Source organism: Erpetoichthys calabaricus, chromosome 1 (assembly GCF_900747795.2).
Source record: "Erpetoichthys calabaricus chromosome 1, fErpCal1.3, whole genome shotgun sequence".
NCBI classification, from domain to species: domain Eukaryota; kingdom Metazoa; phylum Chordata; class Cladistia; order Polypteriformes; family Polypteridae; genus Erpetoichthys; species Erpetoichthys calabaricus.
In genome coordinates, this window is record NC_041394.2 from 288607143 (window position 1) to 288629213 (window position 22071).

At 36.5% G+C, this 22071-nt stretch overlaps 1 protein-coding gene across 1 annotated transcript in view; it reads right to left on the bottom strand.

Annotated features, from left to right (window-relative positions):
* Nucleotides 1-16763: 16763 nt before the first annotated feature.
* Nucleotides 16764-22071, bottom strand: part of LOC114662653 (serine/threonine-protein kinase 38-like) — a 109922-nt gene continuing 104614 nt past the window's right edge. Inside the window, exon 14 of the mRNA XM_028816249.2 lies at nucleotides 16764-20870. Within this exon, the coding sequence (XP_028672082.1) occupies nucleotides 20743-20870 (128 nt within the window). The 3' untranslated portion in view covers nucleotides 16764-20742. The remainder of the gene's footprint in view (nucleotides 20871-22071) is intronic.

The following is a 22071-nucleotide window of genomic DNA, read 5'->3' on the forward strand; positions in this document are numbered from 1 at the left end:
GGGGGTGGCAAGGGGGGACATCTGTCCCCGGGCGCAGCATCCAGGGGGCGCCAAATTGATGTTACAAAATTTTAGAATGAAATGTTTTCCATTCTTAAATGCACTAAAAAGTAAATAAAAAACATACCCAACAGACAATAATTTATCCCCTCCACTACTCTAACATGCTTGACTTCCACCCAAAAACATTTTTGACGTTATTAAACAGGTCGCACGACTGACATGAGGCATTAGTGTATCATTGTCTAAGTTGTTGCAAACGCCATTTTTGTGTGCCAAGTAGATATATAGATATAGATATATATATAGATATATATATATATATATATATATATAGATATATATATATATATATATATATATATATATATATATATAGATATATATATATATATATATATATATATATATATAAAGTGATGAAAATATAAATATATATTTATAGATGTGGAAATTTGAAGAGTAGAAACTTGGGCTTTGTCCTTCTCAATTAAAATTTTCCATAATTCAATAAAATCAGTTTGAAATGTCACACCTGAGCACAGGGCAGCTCATGCATCTATCAAGGCTGTTGCCCCAGCATGTTCACCTCACCATATGAATCTTTGTGTAAACACATATTTATGTATGTTTGTCATTTATACAATGTTTATATTAATTTACAAATGTTTTGATAAACTTTATCATGGCGCCAGAGAATGATAGCGTGTTACATGTTAATTAGCACACATTAGTAAGAATTTCACACTCATGTAGCACTTATTTAGTTCAATACAACACATTGTGAAAATACTCCATATCAATAGATAACTGAGCACATATCGTTTCTGCGTTTTATCAGGAAGTAAAGAAGATGACTACTATCTTGTTTTTAGTTACCTAAAAATTTTAACAATGAAAATATAAGCGGTCAGATATTTGAGCAATGCTGTCTTTGATTACTAATTTCATTTACGTTAAATAAAAGTAAATATTTCCATTTATGTCAGGCTTCATCAAATTTCATAATTCATAAAGTTTATTGATAACTGGTGACTATTTTTAATGTCCTTTTCCTGTATTTTTTTTTTTTTTTTTTTAACAGGAGCTGCAGTTTTCTGTGCAGCAAGATAACTTACAAGACAGCTGCACATCTCCCTCCTCTTCTGAATGCAATACTCTAAAAAATGCCAGTTTTTCACCTACCCATCAATCCAGTGAGCAAGGATGTTCCAGAAAACTTTGAAGAGAAGCCAGCCCCTCTAAAATCATTCAACTACCAAGCCCTGAATACATACTTCATAGTGACAGTGAGTTGGAGCAGGTCAGAAAACACTGCAGCGCATAGGGAAAGAGGAGCATTGTATTCTTTCAAAGGATCTGCGCTGTAGATTAATTAGAACTACAGTGACCAACATAGTGACCATACTGAGGACAACAACAAAGGAAGACAAATATACCTCCAAACATGAGGTTTCTTCAATGGCAAAACGTATAGTCAAGTATTATCCAAAGCTATATGCAGCTGAAGATCAAAATTCATGGGTGAGTGTAAATAACTAGTTTTTTATTGGGGATTTAGACTGAGCAGTCAAACCTTGTATTCACTTGCACACTTTTTAAAAGAGTGTAATCTCATTACAGGAACCTGTGTTTAAACAACTCCTGGAAAGGGTACAGAATATCTGCACACCTCAGAAGCGACAGGAATGTATGCCTCAAATAAATAAAGAGATGTCTCGGCCTCACCACTGACAAGCCTGATGCTGCTGAAGTCGAGAATTCAGGCGAGGCTGATTCCACTGCATCATTGGGGAATTCTATTGCTTCAACGATGCTTGTTAACGTGTCACCTTCTAGTCATACCCAATAAGTTAAAGCAGAGAAAGAATGTGAACCATCTGGTAAGTGCACATTTGAGATGGTCATATCCCATCTTACTTCAGACTGTTTAGAAAACACAACTGATTTGATTATTCATTTATGTTTTTGCAGCTGTTGACACAATAGTTGACAGCCACTAAATACAGGCCAGGCACCACAAAACACTACAGGACCTTTACAAGAAGCCAAAGCCAAATAAATTTGCAGTTACCCAGCTCCTTGATCATGAATTTAATGCACAGAGGTAATTTATAGATTATATAGGAGGCTTACCCATGCTTTAAAGAACTGGATCATGTAAGTACATAAAACAGAGACATTTGACTGAAATATTTTTGAAAATGGTTTCTTAAAACAAAATACAGTGCATCCGGAAAGTATTCACAGCTCATCACTTTTTCCACATTTTGTTATGTTACAGCCTTATTCCAAAATGGATTAAACTCATTTTTTTTCCTCAGAATTCTACACACAACACCCCATAATGACAACGTGAAAAAAGTTTGAGATTTTTGCAAATTTATTAAAAATAAAAAAATTGAGAAAGCACAAGTATTCACAGCCTTTGCTCAATACTTTGTCGATGCACCTTTGGCAGCAATTACAGCCTCAAGTCTTTTTGAATATGATGCCACAAGCTTGGCACACCTATCCTTGGCCAGTTTCACCCATTCCTCTTTGCAGCACCTCTCAAGCTCCATCAGGTTGGATGGGAAGCGTCGGTGCACAGCCATTTTAAGATCTCTCCAAAGATGTTCAATCGGATTCAAGTCTGGGCTCTGGCTGGGCCACTCAAGGACATTCACAGAGTTGTCCTGAAGCCACTCCTTTGATATCTTGGCTGTGTGCTTAGGGTTGTTGTCCTGCTGAAAGATGAACTGTCGCCCCAGTCTGAGGTCAAGAGCGCTCTGGAGCAGGTTTTCATCCAGGATGTCTCTGTACATTGCTGCAGACATCTTTCCCTTTATCCTGACTAGTCTCCCAGTACCTGCCGCTGAAAAACATCCCCACAGCATGATGCTGTCACCACCATGCTTCACTGTAGGGATGGTATTGGCCTGATGATGAGCGGCGCCTGGTTTCCTCCAAACGTGACGCCTGGCATTCACACCAAAGTGTTCAATCTTTGTCTCATCAGACCAGATAATTTTCTTTCTCATGGTCTGAGAGTCCTTCAGGTGCCTTTTGGCAAACTCCAGGCGGGCTGCCATGTGCCTTTTACTATGGAGTGGCTTCCGTCTGGCCACTCTACCATACAGGCCTGATTTGTGGATTGCTGCAGAAATGGTTGTCCTTCTGGAAGGTTCTCCTCTCTCCACAGAGGACCTCTGGAGCTCTGACAGAGTGACCATCGGGTTCTTGGTCACCTCCCTGACTAAGGCCCTTCTCCCCCAATTGCTCAGTTTAGATGGCCGGCCAGCTCTAGGAAGAGTCCTGGTGGTTTCGAACTTCTTCCACTTACGGATGATGGAGGCCACTGTGCTCATTGGGACCTTTAAAGCAGCAGAAATTTTTCTGTAACCTTCCCCAGATTTGTGCCTCGAGACAATCCTGTCTCGGAGGTCTACAGACAATTCCTTTGACTTCATGCTTGGTTTGTGCTCTGACATGAACTGTCAACTGTGGGGCCTTATATAGACAGGTGTGTGCCTTTCCAAATCATGTCCAATCAATTGAATTTACCACAGGTGGACTCCAATTAAGCTACAGAAACATTTCAAGGATGATCAGGGGAAACAGGATGCATCTGAGCTCAATTTTGAGCTTCATGGCAAAGGCTGTGAATACTTATGTACATGTGATTTCTCAGTTTTTTTATTTTTAATAAATTTGCAAAAATCTCAAGTAAACTTTTTCCACGTTGTCATTATGGGGTGTTGTGTTTAGAATTCTGAGGAAAAAAATGAATTTAATACATTCTGGAATAAGGCTGTAACTTAACAAAATGTGGAAAAAGTGATGCGCTGTGAATACTTTCCAGATGCACTGTATGTGCTGACTTAGAGTGTGTTTATTTTATAGGTAATAGATGAAATGCGTTGTATTCTTAGTTGGAATAATCTTAACTACATCACAGAAGTTAAGAGCAGATGGACCAGTTTTTATGGAAAAGCACAGCTGTATGGAGTAATGAAGATCCTGAAGCCTCCACATATGCACGATGATGGTAACATTTGTCATGCATATTTTATTCAAACTCATTTTATAGTTAGTTATGCACTTTACTCAGTGTTGCAGCATGATAGGCCTAAATGAAAGTCAAATTGAAGTTGTTTAAAGTTATGATATTTTTGCAGTTGATGCTCTTTTTACCCCATTTTTTCTGTAAAGACCAAGTCTATATTATAGTAAGCCAAACTTTCAGAAATTTTCATGCAAAATATTATTACTGCTCTCTTTGCCAGTAACTATTGATTTGTGAATTCAAGGTTCCCTTTTCTTCATTGTATTAGAAAGTTGTACTGTGTTATTCTGAAATAAATTTTTCCCTTTAATTATGTTTTTTAAAAGCCATTTATTAGCATTGTAAATAGTTTTGTCTAGCATCTTTTTAAGACACAACAGAATAATAAACTGACTGACACTATCCTTTATTAGGTATAAATAATGAAGGAATATTTTAAAGAATACTTAAAACTTTAAAATATGATCTATGTAAGGTTCATATCAATTGTTTATTCATTTTCTACCATATTAGTAGGTAAAAATAATACCAGACATCATATCATTTTTGTTATAAATCATTCTCAATTTAAAGCTTGCTGTATGTTGTTGTTTTCATTAAAAGGAGAATGTTTGAGTTATATTAGAACATAATGCTAAAGATATTTAATAAGATTTTTCTTTTTTTCATTAGTGAAAAATGCCATCACCATGTTTAGAGCTCTGCCATCCATGTTTCCTTCACTTTCTCTACCCCCAAAAAAGCGGAGTAACAAAACATGAGGCATTAGTTCATGGCCTTAAGGTAAAACTTTGCATTTTTACATTGCTTAAAGGAAAAATAAAGACAGTGACTGCAATTCTATTCATCTGTGACTGGCAGCAATTTTCAGGGTTGTTTTTAATGTTAGCTACAGGAACGACACTATACATTAAACGGTTTGATTAAAAGGGCTCAACAGAATACTGTATAACAATCTTCAATTTTTAGTGATTTCTTTGCTGTTTCAATTACAAGCTGTGTATAACTGCTTCTGTTAAAATGAGTACATTAATTCAGTTTTATAAAGAAGTAAATGCATAATAAATCTGTATAGGACTACAGAGGATAAAATAAATTCAGCCTATTTTCTTTGTTGGTTTTTGTTTGTCTTGAAGACCTCCGAGAATCCTGATGCCTTTCTACAGCAAAGACTGACCACTGACTAGCGCTGCTTTTATTGTGGACCAAGATAACTGCATGCTAGCTACTGGAAGTGAGCCTGTGACAACTTTCCCTCAAGAAATGTTGCAGGAAGGTATCATGTACCTTATGGCATACTATTATGTACTAAATCTAACATATCCTAAGTGCATTGCTGCTGTCCTCTCTGCAATTCAAACTGAAATATTACTGGACACAACTTGAAGGGAAAATACAAATATGCTAGAAGAAAAATTGTGTGAGCCAAATGTAGAACAGGAAATGCATGTCTATGATGTACTGTATATAAATTACCATAATATTTGAAAATCAATTAGATAAATTGTAAATAATTTGATATTTTGTGGATTTTAACATGTTAGGTTGTATTTTCTTTGTCCTGTTTTTTGGTAAAGTTACCACTGTTAAAATTTTGTTTATGTAATTAAGTTTGTTCTACATTTCTGACTGTGACAAGATGAGACAGTCCTGAACTACAATGCACAATAATGATATGGATATGACGTTTGTGTTATATACAAGGTAATCTTCCTGTGTCGACTAATTTTCATGTGCTTATGTTTTTCTGTTTCTGTATTGTAAACACAGCAGTAATGCTGTTGGATACTGATGTGATACTTATATAAAGAGCAATGCTAATGATTATGTATTGTAAGTTATTTTATCTATTCAGGAAGCCAACATATATCAGGAAATTATATATTAATTATGTGTCATGAATGTAGGAATGAATTCCTAATTCAAACCTCTGCTAAAATATTTGGTTTCAATTTGAAATGAAGACCATCCTAAAATGAGAGCACTGTGCTACTTTTACCTTATTCTTTTGTAGGTGGACTGAAATTTGTTGTATATATCATGCAAATGTAGCTTAGTATGTGTTGAAATTAACTACTTTCAGGATTTTTTAAAAATCCAAGTCAATATATCTCATCCTATTGGCATATAATTTTGCTTATTTCAAGCATTTATTTCTTAATAATCAGATTTTTTTCTTATTCTGTGATTTTTGTAAAATAATTTTCCTGTTTTAAGATATATGCTCTGAGATTAAATATTGGACTACCTATTTCAAGATGAGCTAACTTGTTTCAAGTAACAAGACTTTCTTTCTCCACTGGTATTAAGAATTTTCCACTTATATTAGTGATTTATTCTCTTGTTCCTTGGCCTTCATTTTTCAGTGTGCTAAAATTAAGAATGCAAAACAACTGAATTAAAAAATTATTTTCTAATATTCACTGTATTTCCACCATAGAAAGTCTAATCTCAAGTAATTTGTTCTAAAAAACAGCATTTTCTACTTATTTCAAACCTTTGAACACCTATCAGAGCTTTCTTATTTCTAGACTGGAACTAACTTATTTTAAGATTTCTTGGCAAGTAAAATTATCTTGCTGCATGGACAGATAATTTCACTAATATTAAGTCATTTTCTCCTGAAATTTAGTGTTTTTAATCTTATTTATAGGCTAAGTTGTTTTGCAGTGGAGTGCCTCTGCTGTTTCCTCCCAACGTCCACAATTCAGTAGAAGACTGTAGGCCTGACATTAGTGCAACAGACTATCCACTTCATTCAAGCCTGCTCATTCTTGTTAGATAAAGCCTACCAGAAATGTGTCATCAGCAAACTCAAAAATAATGTCACAGTCATGTGCAGCCATGAAGTCATATGTGCAGAAGGAGTACAGAGAGTGGACACAGTATCTGTATTGTTGAAATTGGCCAGTTGTAAAATATTATATCATCCATCAATTTATTAAAACCATTTAATCCAAATCGGGGTCATAACGATCGGAAGTTATCCCAGCAATACTGAGTACAAGGCAGGAATTAAGGAGTGCCAGTCACTTGCAGGGCACACACCCATATTGGACCATTTAGTGTTGCCACTCAACCTAACCACACATTGTGAGAATGTGTGAGGAAAACCAGAGTGCAGACAAGGGGAGGAGGTGCAAGCCCCACCTATGAGCACTTACTGGTACGTATTTGTCAAATAGCACATTGAGTCATTTAGGTTTCATGTTGAATCATGAAATAATGAAGCCAATTAGAAAAAAAATACAGTACTTCAGGAAAACCTCAGTAAAACTTCCATCACAACTGTATTTCTTTCTGGTCACTCCTTTCTTACTTTATAATGAACTCCAGTCACAGTTGCATCCTTCTTGGGAAGAGTGCTGTTGACATAGCCTCCATCTCCCCACAAACCTGAAAAAAATAGAATTATGAGGGTTTAGCAAATGGATAGAAATGATTTAATCTGTCCTTTTTGTACATACGTTTTGGAGGTATCCTACAAATATGATGACAAAACTGCAGAAACGTACCTTAAAAGAATTTATGATTCTGCAGAAAAGATACACAGACACTTCAGGCCACACCGGGGCTATTATGCACATCTTCTTTTGACAACAGAAAGGCCAGTTGATCATTTGATTAGGAGTATTTAGTTCAGATCTACAGCACAGATTCTGTTCAATGCACCTTGACATTTCTGTCTTGGTTTGCTTTGAGCTGTCCGGTTTCTTTGAAGACCTCCAGGATTGGCAGATTAATTAGCCGTAGTAGGAGTAGTAATATTAATGTCATCAAAGTACAGACTACAGTGAAATCCTTACTTTCATGCGAGACCAACATGCAACACATCACTAAGTTAAACTAGAATGTATTCAAAAATACATTCAAAAAAGTCTTTTCAATTAATAGAAAATTACAATTAACAGAAAATATAAATCAGCTTACCTGATGTACTCCTTACTCCTCGAGACAATAAATTGGCCAAATATGAGTTATTGTGGTCATATGAGTCAGTACGCCTCTTGATGGGCTAACACCTTGACTTTAATTTGACTGAGTCTACGTGAGTGTGGGTATGTGCATACGAACTGTTGTCCATTCTAGGGTTGCTTTCTGCTTTGAAATCAATGGTACTAGGATACACTCCCACTCCATGTCATCATCTGTTGGACCAAAGAGGTTAGGAAAGCAGATGTAAAAAAACAAATAGTCGTGATATGAATTGCTTCAAGCATCAGGACTAAACTATCCATTGCATTCCTTCCACTTCAACTGCAATGTATATACTGGAAACTGTCACTATTATAGCCTTTTTTCCTTTAACGGCACTTACTGTAGTTGGGCAAAGGAACACTTGAAAACAGCAGACTTTTCTGGATTACACTTTCTATTTTAGTTTTGTAGAAACTTCTTCAGAAATCATTTAAAGCAGCTCATATTACTACCACAGATTAGTTAGTACTCTTACCCTTTGACCGAGTAAGCATCTTCAGCCAGGGGTAGAACAGCGTCAAATTTCAACTTAGTATTTTACAAGTTTGATTTACCATCTCATAATTTCAGTTTAACATTTTATAATGATGTGAAGTGGAAAGAAATGCAGAGGAAAAGAACAAGGAAAAGAAAACTCCCACTCAAATCATTTCAATATAGTATCTAATATGTTGTTACAAGAGGAAAAAGAGAGGTACCAAAACTACTTTATGCTTGATGTATCTGGCTGTTGTCCATTTTAGTTTTCCTCTCATATTCCCAGACCAGTTGGTCAGGTTTATTGGTGATCCGAGATCCCCGTGTGTGGGTGCATATTTGAGTGGTCCTGTCATTGACTTGCACCTGCTTCTGCTGGTATAGGCTGCAGCACCCCATGATCCTAAATTAAACAGTTTATAGAATATTATGCTACTTCCTAGTCCAGATACATCTTAGCTAATTTGTGGAAGGAAGTCAGGAATATGTGAACTTTTTTCAGACCGAATTGCGGAACACAACAAAAGCATTTGAAATTATTGTGTCTTGTGACAGGTGAAAAGGACTATCAAGTCATGCAGCTATCAAGTCCATTTGGGTGCTGAAACAAGTATTTTTTTAAATTGATATTGAAAGAAAAGATGGAAGAACAAGAAAGACCTTTCTTAAACATCAGAAAGGGAAGGAAAAAAAAAAGTGTCCCACCTGCTAGTCATACAAATTTTACACAACTTTATATTGAAAACAGTGCTTTGTGACAGTCACATTAAAATCTTATTAAATTTTATGTAATGAACAACAATACACAGTCAGGTTCATAAGTATTTGGACAGTGACACAATTTTCATAATCTTGTCTCTGTACACCATCATAATGGATTTGAACAATTAAGATGTGATTGTAGTATAGACTTTCAGCTTTAGTTTAAGGGATTTAACAAAAATATTATATGTGCTGTTTAGAAAAGACAAACAGTTTCGTGCACAGTCCCCCAGTTTTCAATGGCTCAAAAGTATTTGGACAAGCTAATATAATCTCTCTATATATAAAATCCAATGTCTGTCTGTCTGTCTGCTTTTAACGAGAGAACTAACAGATTTGAATAGGGTTTTTTCTAGAATTTGCTTAAACATTCCGGTTGATTTTGTGACTTCTCTCATTGTGCTAAGAATCACAGTTTGCTTGCAGAAGCGATATATTCGTGCTAATCGGAGACAGAGGCTGCGGGCCGAGAGGAGGGAGAAGCGTGACGTCAGGAGTAGGGACCTCCTTGCTGTCCTGTTTCACTTCTACGTGGGCGAAACAGCGGGGGATGGCTAGTCATATATTGATCATTTTCAATATTTGGTTGAAAATTCCTTTACACTCAATGACTGTCTGAAGTCTGCAACCCATAACCATTTGCACTCTAGTGATGCTTTGCCAGGTCGTTACTGAAGCTGTCTTTAGGTGCTGCTTGTTCGTTGGACTTTCTGCAATCTGTTTTGTCTTCAGCAAGTAAAATGCATTTCCAACTGGGTTGAGGTCAGTTGATTGACTTGGTCATTGCTTTGTAAAGCACTTGGTTTGTTTTCATAGTATGTTTTGGCTCATTGTTCATCTGTTCTGTGAAACCTCATCCTATCGGTTTTCAGACATTTGGCTGAATCTGAGCAGATAGTACAGCCCTATTTACTTCAGAAATCATCCTAATACTTCTTTCATCAGTCATATCATCAATTTCTTCTCTTCTCCACACTCTATTTCCAACATTCTGGAATATATTGATCTTAGTTTCCTTTGTCCAAACAAAACTGTTCCAGAACTGGACAGGCTTTTAAAAAATGTTTTCTGGCAAAGTCTAATCTGTCCTTCCTACACTTGGAAGAGGGGGCAGGCGTGTCCAGAGACAGGAGGAGAGGAGGAAGGATAGGAGAGTGGAAGTGAAGGTAGGAACTTTGAATGTTGGAATTCTGACTGCTAAAGGGAGCTGATATGGCGAAGAGAAAGGAGGTTGATATATTGTGCATGCAAGAGACTAGATGGAAGGAGTAAGGTCAAATTTATTGTAGGTGGCTTCAAATTATTCTACTATGGTGTGGATGGGAGGAAAAATGGGGTAGGAGTTATCCTGAAGAGTGTCGGCCAGAATGAAGGTGTGATGAATTTTATTAGTGCATATGCTGGGCCAGTTGGGTGTGCGATGGCTGAGAAAGATGATTTCTGGAGTGAGTTGGATGAAGTGGTGGAGAGTGTACTCAAGGGAGAGAGAGTGAGGGCAGAGCCAAGGATCAAATGATGGAAGTTGAAAAGTAAGACTGCAAGGTTGAGTTCAGGGAGGAAGTAAGACAGGCACTGGGTGGCAGTGAAAAGTTACCAGAGAGCTGGGAAACTACAGCAGATGTAGAAAGGGTGACAGCAAGAATGGTGCTTGGCGTGACATCTCGACAGAGAAGGAGGACAAGGAATCCTGGTGGTGGAATGGGGAAGTACAAGAGAGTGTACAGAGGAAGAGGTTGGAAAAGAAGATGTGGGATAACCAGAGAGAGGAAGAAAGAAGACAGGAGTACAAGGCGATAAGGCACAAGTTGAAGAGAGATGTGGTGAAGGAATATTAAATATAAGGCGTATGATGAGTTGTATGAGAGGCTGGACATTAAGGAGGGAATGAGCTGGGAAAGATGAGCAGCAGGTTAGGGTCATAAAAGTATAATGATGGAAACATACTCACCAGCAAGGAGTGTGTGTTGAATAGATGGAAAGAGTAATTTGAGAGGTTGACGAATGAAGAGAATGAGAGAGAGAGAGAGAGAGAGAAGGTTGGATAATGTGGAGATAGTGAACCAGGAAGTGCAATGGATTAACAAGGATGCAGTAAGGACAGCTACTGTATGAAAAGAATGAAGAATGGGAAGGCATGTTAATCCAGATGACATACCTGTGGAAGCATGGAGGTGTTTAGGCGAAATGGCAGTGGAGTTTTTAAACCAGATTATTTAATGCAATTTTGGAAAGCGGCAGGATGCCTGAGGAGTGAAGTATACTGGTACCGATTTTTAAGAATAAGGGGGATGTGCAGTGCTGTAGTAACTACAGAGGAATACAACTGATGAGCCACAGCATGACATTAAGGGATAGACCAGAGGAAGCTATGTTAAGAAGGGAGGTGATGATTAGCAAGCAGCACTATGGTTTCATGCCAGGAAAGAGCACCACAGATGCAATGTTTGCTTGGAGGGTGTTGATGGAGAAGTATAGAGAAGGTCAGAAGGAGATCTTTGTGGACTTGGTCAAAGCATATGACAAGGTGCCTAGAGAGCTATGGTATTGTATAAGGAAGTCGGGAGTGGCAGAGAAGTATGTAAGAGTGGTACAGGATATGTATGAAGGAAGTGTGACAGTGGATAGGTCTGCAGTAGGAGTGATGGATGTGTTCGAGGTGGAGGTGGGATTACCTCATGGATTGGCTCTGAGCCCTTTCTTATTTGCAATGATGATGGACAGTTTGACAGACGAGACTAGGCAGGAGTCCCCGTAGACTAGGAAGCAGGTTCAGGAGACCCTAGAAAGGTGGAGGTATGCTCTAAAAAGGACAGGAATGAAGGTCAGTAGGAACAAGACAGAGTACATGTGTGTAAATGAGAGGGAGGTGCAGGGAATTGGAGAAGGTGGATGAGTTTAAATACTTGGGTACATCAGTGCAGACTAACTGGGAGTGTGGAAGATAGTTGAAGAAGAGAGTGGAGGCAGGGTGGAGAAGAATATCAGGAGTGATTTGTGACAGATGGTTACCACCAAGAGTGAAAGGGAAGGTCTACAAGAGACCAGCCATGTTATATGGGTTGGAGATGGTGGAACTAATGAAAAGACAAGAGACAAAGCTGGAGGTGGCGGAGTGAAAGATGTTAAGATTTGCATTGGGTGTGATGAGAATAGACAGATTAGAAATGAGTACATTAGATGGTCAGCTCAAGTTGAACGGTTTGGAGACACAGCCAGAGAGGCGAGATTGTGTTGGTTTGGACGTGTGCAAAGGAGAGATGCAGGGTATATTATATTGGGAGAAGGATGCTAAAGACAGAGTTGCCAGGCAAGAGGAAAGCAGGAACGCCCAAGATGATATTTATGAATGTGGTGAGAAAGGACATGCCAGTGGTGGGTGTGACAGAACAAGATGCAGAGGACAGATAAATATGGAAATAAATGATCTACTATGGCAACTCCTAATGGGAACAGCCAAAAGATGAAAAGATGATGTTGGAGAAATAGCAGAACAGTAGATGCCAATGAACTAAAGTTAACCAGGAAGTTAACCTAGAAGGTCTCTTTTCTTATCACTTTCATAGAGTCCGTAGTAGAGAGGAGGATGTTTGCTGAATTGGCTATCATGAACAATGGTGTGAATTCTCAGCTTGATTGCCATGGTCAGCCTACAAATTCCTTCAGTACAAGACTGGGTCTACCCTAGTTAAATAGGGAGCAATGCAGAAAGTTTTTCTAACCAAATGGAGGGAGATATTAATATATATATACACATATACACACATATACATATACACACATATACACATATACATACATATAGCCTACATATACATATACTTGCACACATACACACACTATATATATTTTTTCCATTTTAATATGTTGATTTTAAACAAATTATGGCACATTTGTTTATCATACTGTTTCACCTTTGACGTCTTCTGTGTAGCTTTTGTATATATCACTTGCTATATAAGCATTTTTCCCTGGAGAATCGATGAAGAATCTTTGCACTTTGTAATGCGCCATACATAATCTGAAAAAAATTCTCTTTTGTATTGATTAAACAATACGAATGAGAGAAAAATCAGTGTTATGTCTTATGTATATACTGCATAAAAGCAAATGTAAGCAAACCAGATGCATTATAGAGCTTTAAATGGCTGCATTAAATGAAAAATAACACAGCAGAATCCCAAGGTGCACCTCATCACTTGAGAATGAGCAAAAATTGCCAAGCTGCTGTAATTTGACAATCATTATGGCTATTTTAAGAGCATGATTTCCATATTAAATTACTATTTAGTACAAATCCATTGGCATTTGGACAGATTTCAAAACACAAATATTCACTGGAAACACCATGTACACATCCAGGGCTAAGCATGCAAAGTATAATACAACATTCACTTCATGCAGGTTTCTCCTCTTATTTCTTCACCTTGGGAGATTTTACAACTGCAAATGTAAAAGGAGGTTACATCTATTTTGATTAAGTCAGTGTTATGTCATCATGAATATCACTAGTTTAGGTTATGTTTCTACTGAGCATTGAAATCGGAGTTAATAATATAGCTTTGTTCTGCTACACCACCAGATTACTCTCTATGATTTGAAATAGCATAATAGAAGGAGAGGAAAGCAGAATTGGTGTTGTAAAGCATTATTATGTTGATTTGCTAAGTTTTATTTAAAAGTGCTTACTAAAACTCGATAAATTTAAGTTGCCATCTTACCTTGATTGTAATGGGTCCGCAAAACAAAGCTAACAGTGGCCAAACCAGACCCTGGCACATATTAAAGCTTAAGCTTCATCCATAATTAATTAAAGACTGTAAAAGCTGTCAAAATTGGGCCTTAAAAATATTTGTATGTCAACCAATTAAAATTTATAAATAGGTACCTGAAATGCAAGTTTAACTGAAAGCTGCTGCAGTAAAGGCCTGGCAGAGCATTAAAAAGGAGGAAACCCAGCATCTGGTAATGTCCATGAGTTCAAGACTTCAGGCTGTCATTGCCAGCAAAGGGTTTTCAACCAAGTATTAGAAATGAACATTTTATTTCCAGTTATTTAATTTGTCCAATTACTTTTGAGCCCCTGAAATGAAGGGATTGTGTTAAAAAATGCTTTAGTTGCCTCACATTTTTATGCAATCGTTTTGTTCACCCCACTGAATTAAAGCTGAAAGTCTGCACTTCAACTGCATCTGAGTTGTTTCATTTAAAATTCATTGTGGTAATGTACAGACCCAAAATTAGAAAAAAGTTGTCTCTGTCCAAATATTTATGGACCTAACTGTATAGCCTTAAGGGGCACCTGTTACGATACAGAGTCGGTCTAAGAGGAGGGAGTCCACCTGAACATACTGCTTCCTGTTTCTCAAACAAAGTCCATTTATAAGTGGAAGCATTCAGTTTGGTTGTAGAGGTTTAGTTAAAGTTGAACCGAAGTCTAAAAACAGAATCTGAATCATTAAGTGCAAACAAATCTTGTTCGTTCATGCTTTATGATCCAAAAGTGATACTTTCTACATCCCACCATTTTTGCTTGTCCTTTGATATCTGCCTTGGGAAATGTAGGTACCAAATGTTCCATATTGACATGAATGCATACAGGTTTTTAGGTTCCACTCCGGTGTTTAATTTATGCTCATTAAAATGAAACTTTGCTTTATAGACATGTTAAATCTACAGTATATGCTGACTTTCATGCTTGAAAGAATGCAGGTTTTAACTAAAAGCTCCTCCCTACTAACCTACAACTCCCAATAAGTGCAATAGGCCATATGCAATGAGTGCTCCATTCAGTTCTGGCTTCTGCCTTATGCCCAGTGCTGCCAGGATAGGCCTTAGTTCCTGGACCCCTGATTTGGTAATGGATGGATGGAGACTATAGACACTAATTTTGCAAGCTGTATTCTGAGAAGATTAAAATGTAACATTTTTATTAGAATAAACTTAAACAAAAAAAAAAAAAAAACTGAATTGGAGCTTAGCTGCTAATGCAAGGAAACTCAAGTATATATCCTACAACCTGTTGGTCCATCAGTCATACAAGGCTACTTTAGAATCACTAGTTGACACATGTCCATGGATCTGGTAGGTAAAATGGAGTATCTTGTAGAAAAACAAAACATTAGCATACAAATTCTACACAGACCATGACTAGATACAGAGCTACTGTGCTATGAAGTGGTTAGTGATAGATTTTTTTTTTTTTTTTGGTCGTAATAATAATAAATGTTGGTTCATCCTTCGTCTATATAAAGTTTGCTTATGCTCCCTGTGTTTGCATGAACTCCCTGGTTTCCCTAGAATCCCACATGCCAAACCAGTCTATAAGATTATTTGGATGACTTAGGAGTGAGTGTCCGTATTTGTGTGATGAACTGTTATCATATTCAAGGATGTCCAGGTCTTTCTGCATTGCTGAGTTCACCAGTGCTTGCTTTCTTTCTCAGGATGTACCAAACTGTAGATTTTGCCACTCGTAATATTGTAGCAATTTCTCAGATGGGTTTTTTCTGTTTTCGCAGCTTAAGGATGGCTTCTTTCACCTGCATGGAGAGCTCCTTTGACCGCATGTTGTCTGTTCACAACAAAGATCTTCCACATGCAAGCACCACACCTCAAATCAACTCCAGGCCTTTTATCTGCTTAATTGATAATGACATAACGACGGACTTGCCCACACCTGCCCATGAAATAGCCTTTGAGTCAATTGTCCAAATACTTTTGAGCCCCTGAAATGAAGGGATTGTGTTAAAAAATGATTTAGTTGCCTCACATTTTTATGCAATCGTTTTGTTCACCCCACTGAATTAAAGCTGAAAGTCTGCACTTCAACTGCATCTGAGTTTTTCATTTAAAATTCATTGTGGTAATGTACAGAACCAAAATTAGAAAAAAGTTGTCTCTGTCCAAATATTTATGGACCTAACTGCATACGTTTTACAATGTACATGTCTGACTTTGATTTTTGTGGGTTAATAAATCTTCTGAAGCCCTTAAGATGTAGATGTTCCAGTTATAAAGCCAGGAGTTGGTTCAGAGGAGAGGCCAACAAATTAAGCTTTCTGTTATTCTTTCCTTAAAAGTATCTAGATTTTAATTTTCATGAGTACGTTGTAAATATTTGAAGTTAAAATTCTCTATATACCATAGGCTCCAGTAAACAAAGAATATTTAAAATATTTAGAACAGCCCATGTGGCAGTATTTCATTCATCAAGTCAATTTTCTGATCCTTTTCTGTGAAGTCTAAGGTCAGAGGATAACAGGGCCATCTCAGCAACAAGGAAGGAGCAAACCTTAAATGGGACTATAATCCACAACAATGTGTGCACGTCCACACCCCATAAACCTATCCACATCTGGTCAATTTAGATTTGTCTGCAAACTACATTGCCTGAGCCACTATGACCCCATGCAAGGCATCCTGTAACATTAAGATTATAAAAACATGCTCAAAATATGTTCAAGATACCAAGTGGAAACACATCATTTTAACACCAAACTGTTTACTGTATCTTCATGTTTATTTCATTATGTTACAAAAAATTAGCAATATACACTTTATTAATCTTTGAACAATCTAAGAAACTCAATTATACCCTTGCTACCCTGTATTGACTTTCACTACTTTGTTTATAGCTGTTCTTCACAATGGAGAATGCAAACAGAAATACATTTAAAATGTCACATAATATTAAAATTGAATTTTCCACTGGAATATCAGACAAATGTACAACATTTTGTTGTAATTATGTCAAATACCATTTCTGAATATTCTTGTCTATGCTGACCATCCTAGTTTGCTTCAGCAGACATTTATACTAATGGTTTTGCTTCAGGTATTGCTGGAAAATGTTTGTTACAGTGGGCAATAATGAAACAAATAAAAATGCCTGTAAAACATTTCAATGCATATTTCCATTATATTGTTACACAATTTATATATTTTCTATGACAAAGGTGAAAATGAGCCACTCAAAGCAAAATTAACTAAGCAGCTGGAGAAAAAAAACTGACATGTATAATCGATTGAAGAGGGAAGATGCTTAACCACTTGGGGATTTATTAATTTAAATTAAATATTTGGCAATGACAATAAATTGTGTAAAACATTTTTTGGATTAACTAAATTAACCACTGTAAACAGGAAACAAAAACAATGAAACAATCTCAAGCTAAAACATCTGCACAATTCCTTCATGTGCTCCCTGGTAGGGATAAATAAAAAACTCTTACACTGATTAATTCTGGAGCTTCCAGTAAATGCAGATTTGCTTGCCATTCAAATATTTTCTCAACATAAAACATTTGCATCTTAATGACAGTTGAAAGAAAAAAAAAAAAAACATTACACCAAACCCCCAAACACAGATGATGTACCGCTTTTTAACAATTGTATACATCAGAAACTTTAAATATTATAATACCCCAAATAACTTAACATTGACATTCCTTTACAAGTATAAACATTTACATCACTTTCTTTACAGCATTCCTTACTCCACAAACAGATACATTCTTAAGAGATTCTATACTGATAAAAAATATTTTGAATTCTTTGGTAAAAAGCAAATATTTAAGTCAAATTAGGATTAATAAATTGTAAACCATGAAAGGAAAAAAAAAGCAAAAACATTTTATATCCCTTTCTCCAATAATCTCCATTCACTTTTAAATCCAGTGTATGTATGCATGAGTGATCCTGATAACCTCAATACTCTGGCAAACTAGCAAATAATTGATTTATCCATATAATTTTCTCAAAAATCTGAATATTAGTATTGGTGGCCAAAAAGGAAACGAGTTTATATTGATTATATGAAGTAAATAAAATATGGCACCAGACTTTAACTGAAAGTTTTATATAGACTATATTTGCATCTCACACAAGGATCAAAAAACCCTGTTAGAAATAGTTTGAGAGACACTGAACACTGCACAGTCACTGGAACTAACTCAGACTTCCTTTAGCTTAGATGAGTCATTCACAAATCTCCCCCTCCACCCAGTTTGATGTTGTTGGTAAAGACACTTCTATAAACAAAGTTCACAACTAGTGATGACAAAGATCCTACAAATTAGGTAGGCCTGCTGGTTTAAAAGAGTCCTTTATGGCATAGGGTGAACTTTAGCACAGGAAAACATAGAAGAGCACAAGTTACCCAGTTCTATTAAGTCAATGAGTGATGTCCTTACCTTGCATGAGAATGGTCATTTACAATTTAGCTAAGAGAATCATGCTTTGAGCACTTGGAAGCAACCAGCAGGGCCAGAGTTAACACTACAGAACAGGAGTGTGCTCACAGCAAGGAAGCACACATTAACTCAAAAGATTGGAAATGTAGGACTTTAAATATGCACATAAAAATAGAATATGAAATTTCATTTGTATAAGAAAAATTTTGCATACACAAAAAATGATATGCTAAATTTACTTTGTCTAAATCAAGTAATTTTGATACACAAATAATATTAGCGCTTCCTTACAGCTACTACATTCCTAAATTGGGAGTTCCCAGACACATTAAAATGCATAAAAGAACATGATTGTTAATAGGCTGCAAATACTTTCTAAACCATACCAAAATGTATGTAATTCATACAGTAAAAAATAAACAAATGTAATCTACTTCAAATAACTATTTAAGAGAATATGATTTCTTTGGTAATAACAGGATTATAAAAAAGGTCTTAGAAGCAGCTTCTTTTCATTCTAATGATATATATATATATTTTTTAATATTTGAGTCTAAACTCACTTCCTGGTTCATCCTACTTTAAAAAGATTTATTTTCAAAGTCTTTGTTAACTCTATATACCTCCTGCAAGGTCAAAGGGGTTGTAGTCTATTCTGGCAGCATACAAGTGCAAGGTGGGATCCAATCTTGGGTGATGTGCCAGTTCATCACAGGGCACAGTCATTAAAACTGTCAATTTAAAGATGCCAATCAAGCTAACCAGCCTGTTTCTGAAGTGGGAGATAAGTTTCAGAGTGCCTTAAGAAAGCTCCATGGAGACAGTGACTTGACCCGAATTTGTCAAAACCAATTTAAAGAAAAAATGTTTTAAAAAAAGTACTTACAAAAAAGAAAAGGCATTTAAATTTCACTGTATATAAACGGAAATGCAAGTCAGAGAACATAAAATATAATTATTCAAAAAAAAAAAAAAAAGCACAAAAAAAAAGTCAATCATTTAGCAAAATACTTAATCTTTCCAAAAATGAATTTAAAGTCCCCCCACCCCCCCAAAAAACATTTTCAAGAGGAAATATTTCTCTAAAGAAAGTACTTTAAACTAATGCAAAGAATGTCATGGGGGTTCAGGTTCCCTGAAACAAAAAAACATGCAGCATTTTAAAAACAATCTAAATAGCTTTATGAAAAAAATGCTTTGTACTATGTTGTTGGCAGTCATTCAGCACTTGTCATTCGCTACATTCAGTTTTTTGTGAGATTTCTAGATTTATTTTTCAGTCTCCACCTTTTCCTGTTGCCATTAGTGCAACAGTTTTTATTTAGTCTGCAGAGCAATTGTTATTCCTCGGAATAAGGTTGAAAATAAAATAAAAAAATTCCATCTGACGCTTCCAACCAACAGCTATACATTATTCAGCATGGAAAGCATATATCAATGAATGCTATAAGCACGCAACATTAACAACATACCCTGTGTAAAATAAAATCACAAATGATAAGGGGAAGGAGAAATGCTAAATGAAAATCCGCATCAATATAAGGCAATTTAGATTCATTATTTTGAACCTAATGCCTCACCACTGATAGAAATTAGTTTTCTCTCAGTGTTTAAATTGAGACTATGAACAAATCTTAATTTTTGTAACATAGTAAAATGGAATCTAACAAGACAGATTACAGTACTTTATCATTGTTGATATTTATAACCTTAGACCTCTCCAAAAAATGTTTTCACACACCGGTAAATTTATTGATAAGTAGTGAAAATTTCAGTTGGTAGTTAACTTGGGCTACCAATTTCGATCAGAAGCCATGTGTTATTTAACAGGGCTTGGACAGCTTTGGCATTCATATACTGTATTGTATCCAATGAACTCAGCAACCTTCAACCAGACTAAAATAGTATTAGGATATGAGGATTCTTTTTTTTTTTTTAGTGCTTTAAATACAGTACAACTAAAAGAAGAGTTCCATACTGGACAGTGCTACATGTAAACCTGAAAAAGTGTTCAACATATCCTAGTACCTTTATATTATAAAACAAAGACTAAAATGCAAAGAACAAGATATGTTGAGAAAAATGGCTGCTGGCTCTGCCGAAATTCATAGTGAAGCAGCCACTTAATATTTTGGAAATCCTAATCCTGTAGAATTTCAGCGGTTCTGTGATATACACCCAAGTGTAGTTGAGTTCTTCCTGTGTGTGCATAATCAGCAGCTGCTGAGGGCCCAGGCACTGCAGCTACTTTAAAGAGTTTCCACATTTTTCTTCATTCCCTGAATGTCACAGCTTTCCTGTCTTCATGTAAGAAGGAATGGAGCCTCGTTGTGTTAGTCCTTCAAACCTTTTGTAGGTATAGTTAAGGAAAACCCAGTCCTTTGATTTATAATCAGGTTCCGTTGTGTTTGTCACTGAAATGTGAACAAAAAGAAATACATTGGCACCCAAAGCATCCACAAACCATTGATGTTGTCCAAAACTTAAGTTTTAAGTATAAAAAAAGTATTGTCTGTTTTTTCATGTTTTTACCCACCTACTGTGTATACACTACATGGTCAAAGGTTTGTGGACACCTAACCATCATGGCTATATGAGTTGGTTTTTAAATCCCATTCCAAAACCATGGCTATAAACATGGAGTTGGCCCTCCAATTTGCAGCTATAACAGCCCCCATTCTCCCCCCTGGATTTTGGAGCGTCTCTGAGAATTTGTGCCCATATAGAGCAAAACAAAATTTGTGAGGTCAGGTAGGGATGGATGATAAAACGTGGCTCATAATTCATCCCAATGGTATTCAAAAGGGTTGAAGTCAGGGCACTCTGCAGGGTACCAAACTCCACACCAAACTCATTGAACCATGTCATTATGGACCTGGCTTTATGCACAGGGGCACAGTCATGTTGGAACAGAAAAGGTCCTTCCACAAATTGTTACCACTAAGTTGGAAGCACACAATTATCTAAAATTAATTTGTATGCTGTAGCATTAACAGTATCCTTCAGTGGTACCAAAGAACCTAGCATAAACACAGAAAAGTAGCCCCAGGCAATTGTCCCTTCATTACCAAAATTTACAGTAGGCACTATGCAGTCCAGAAGGTAGCGCTCTCCAAGCATCCACCAAACTCGGATTCATCCATCAGTAAAGATAGTGAAGCATGATTCACCACTCCACAGAAAATATTTCCACTGCTCCAGAATCCAATGGTGGTATGCTTTAGACCATTCCAGCTGATGCTTGGCATTGCACATTGCTCAGCCATGGAAACCAATTTAATTAAACTCTCAATACACAGTTCCTGTGCTGATGTCGTTTCCAGAGGTAGTAGGGAACTCTGATTTGAGTGACAAAACAGAGTATAGACAATTTTTATGCACTACGTGATTCAGCACTGAGCAGCCCCATCCCATGAGCTTGTGTGGTTTACCACTTCATAGCTCAAAGTGCTTTACAAAGATGAAGAAAAATATAAAAATAACATTAGGCAATACTAAATAACAAAGAATAAAGTAAGATCTGATGGACAGGAGGACAGAAAAAACAACAAAAAAAAAAAAAACCCAGAGGACTGGAGAAAAAAAAAAAAATCTGCAGGGGTTCTGAGGCCATGA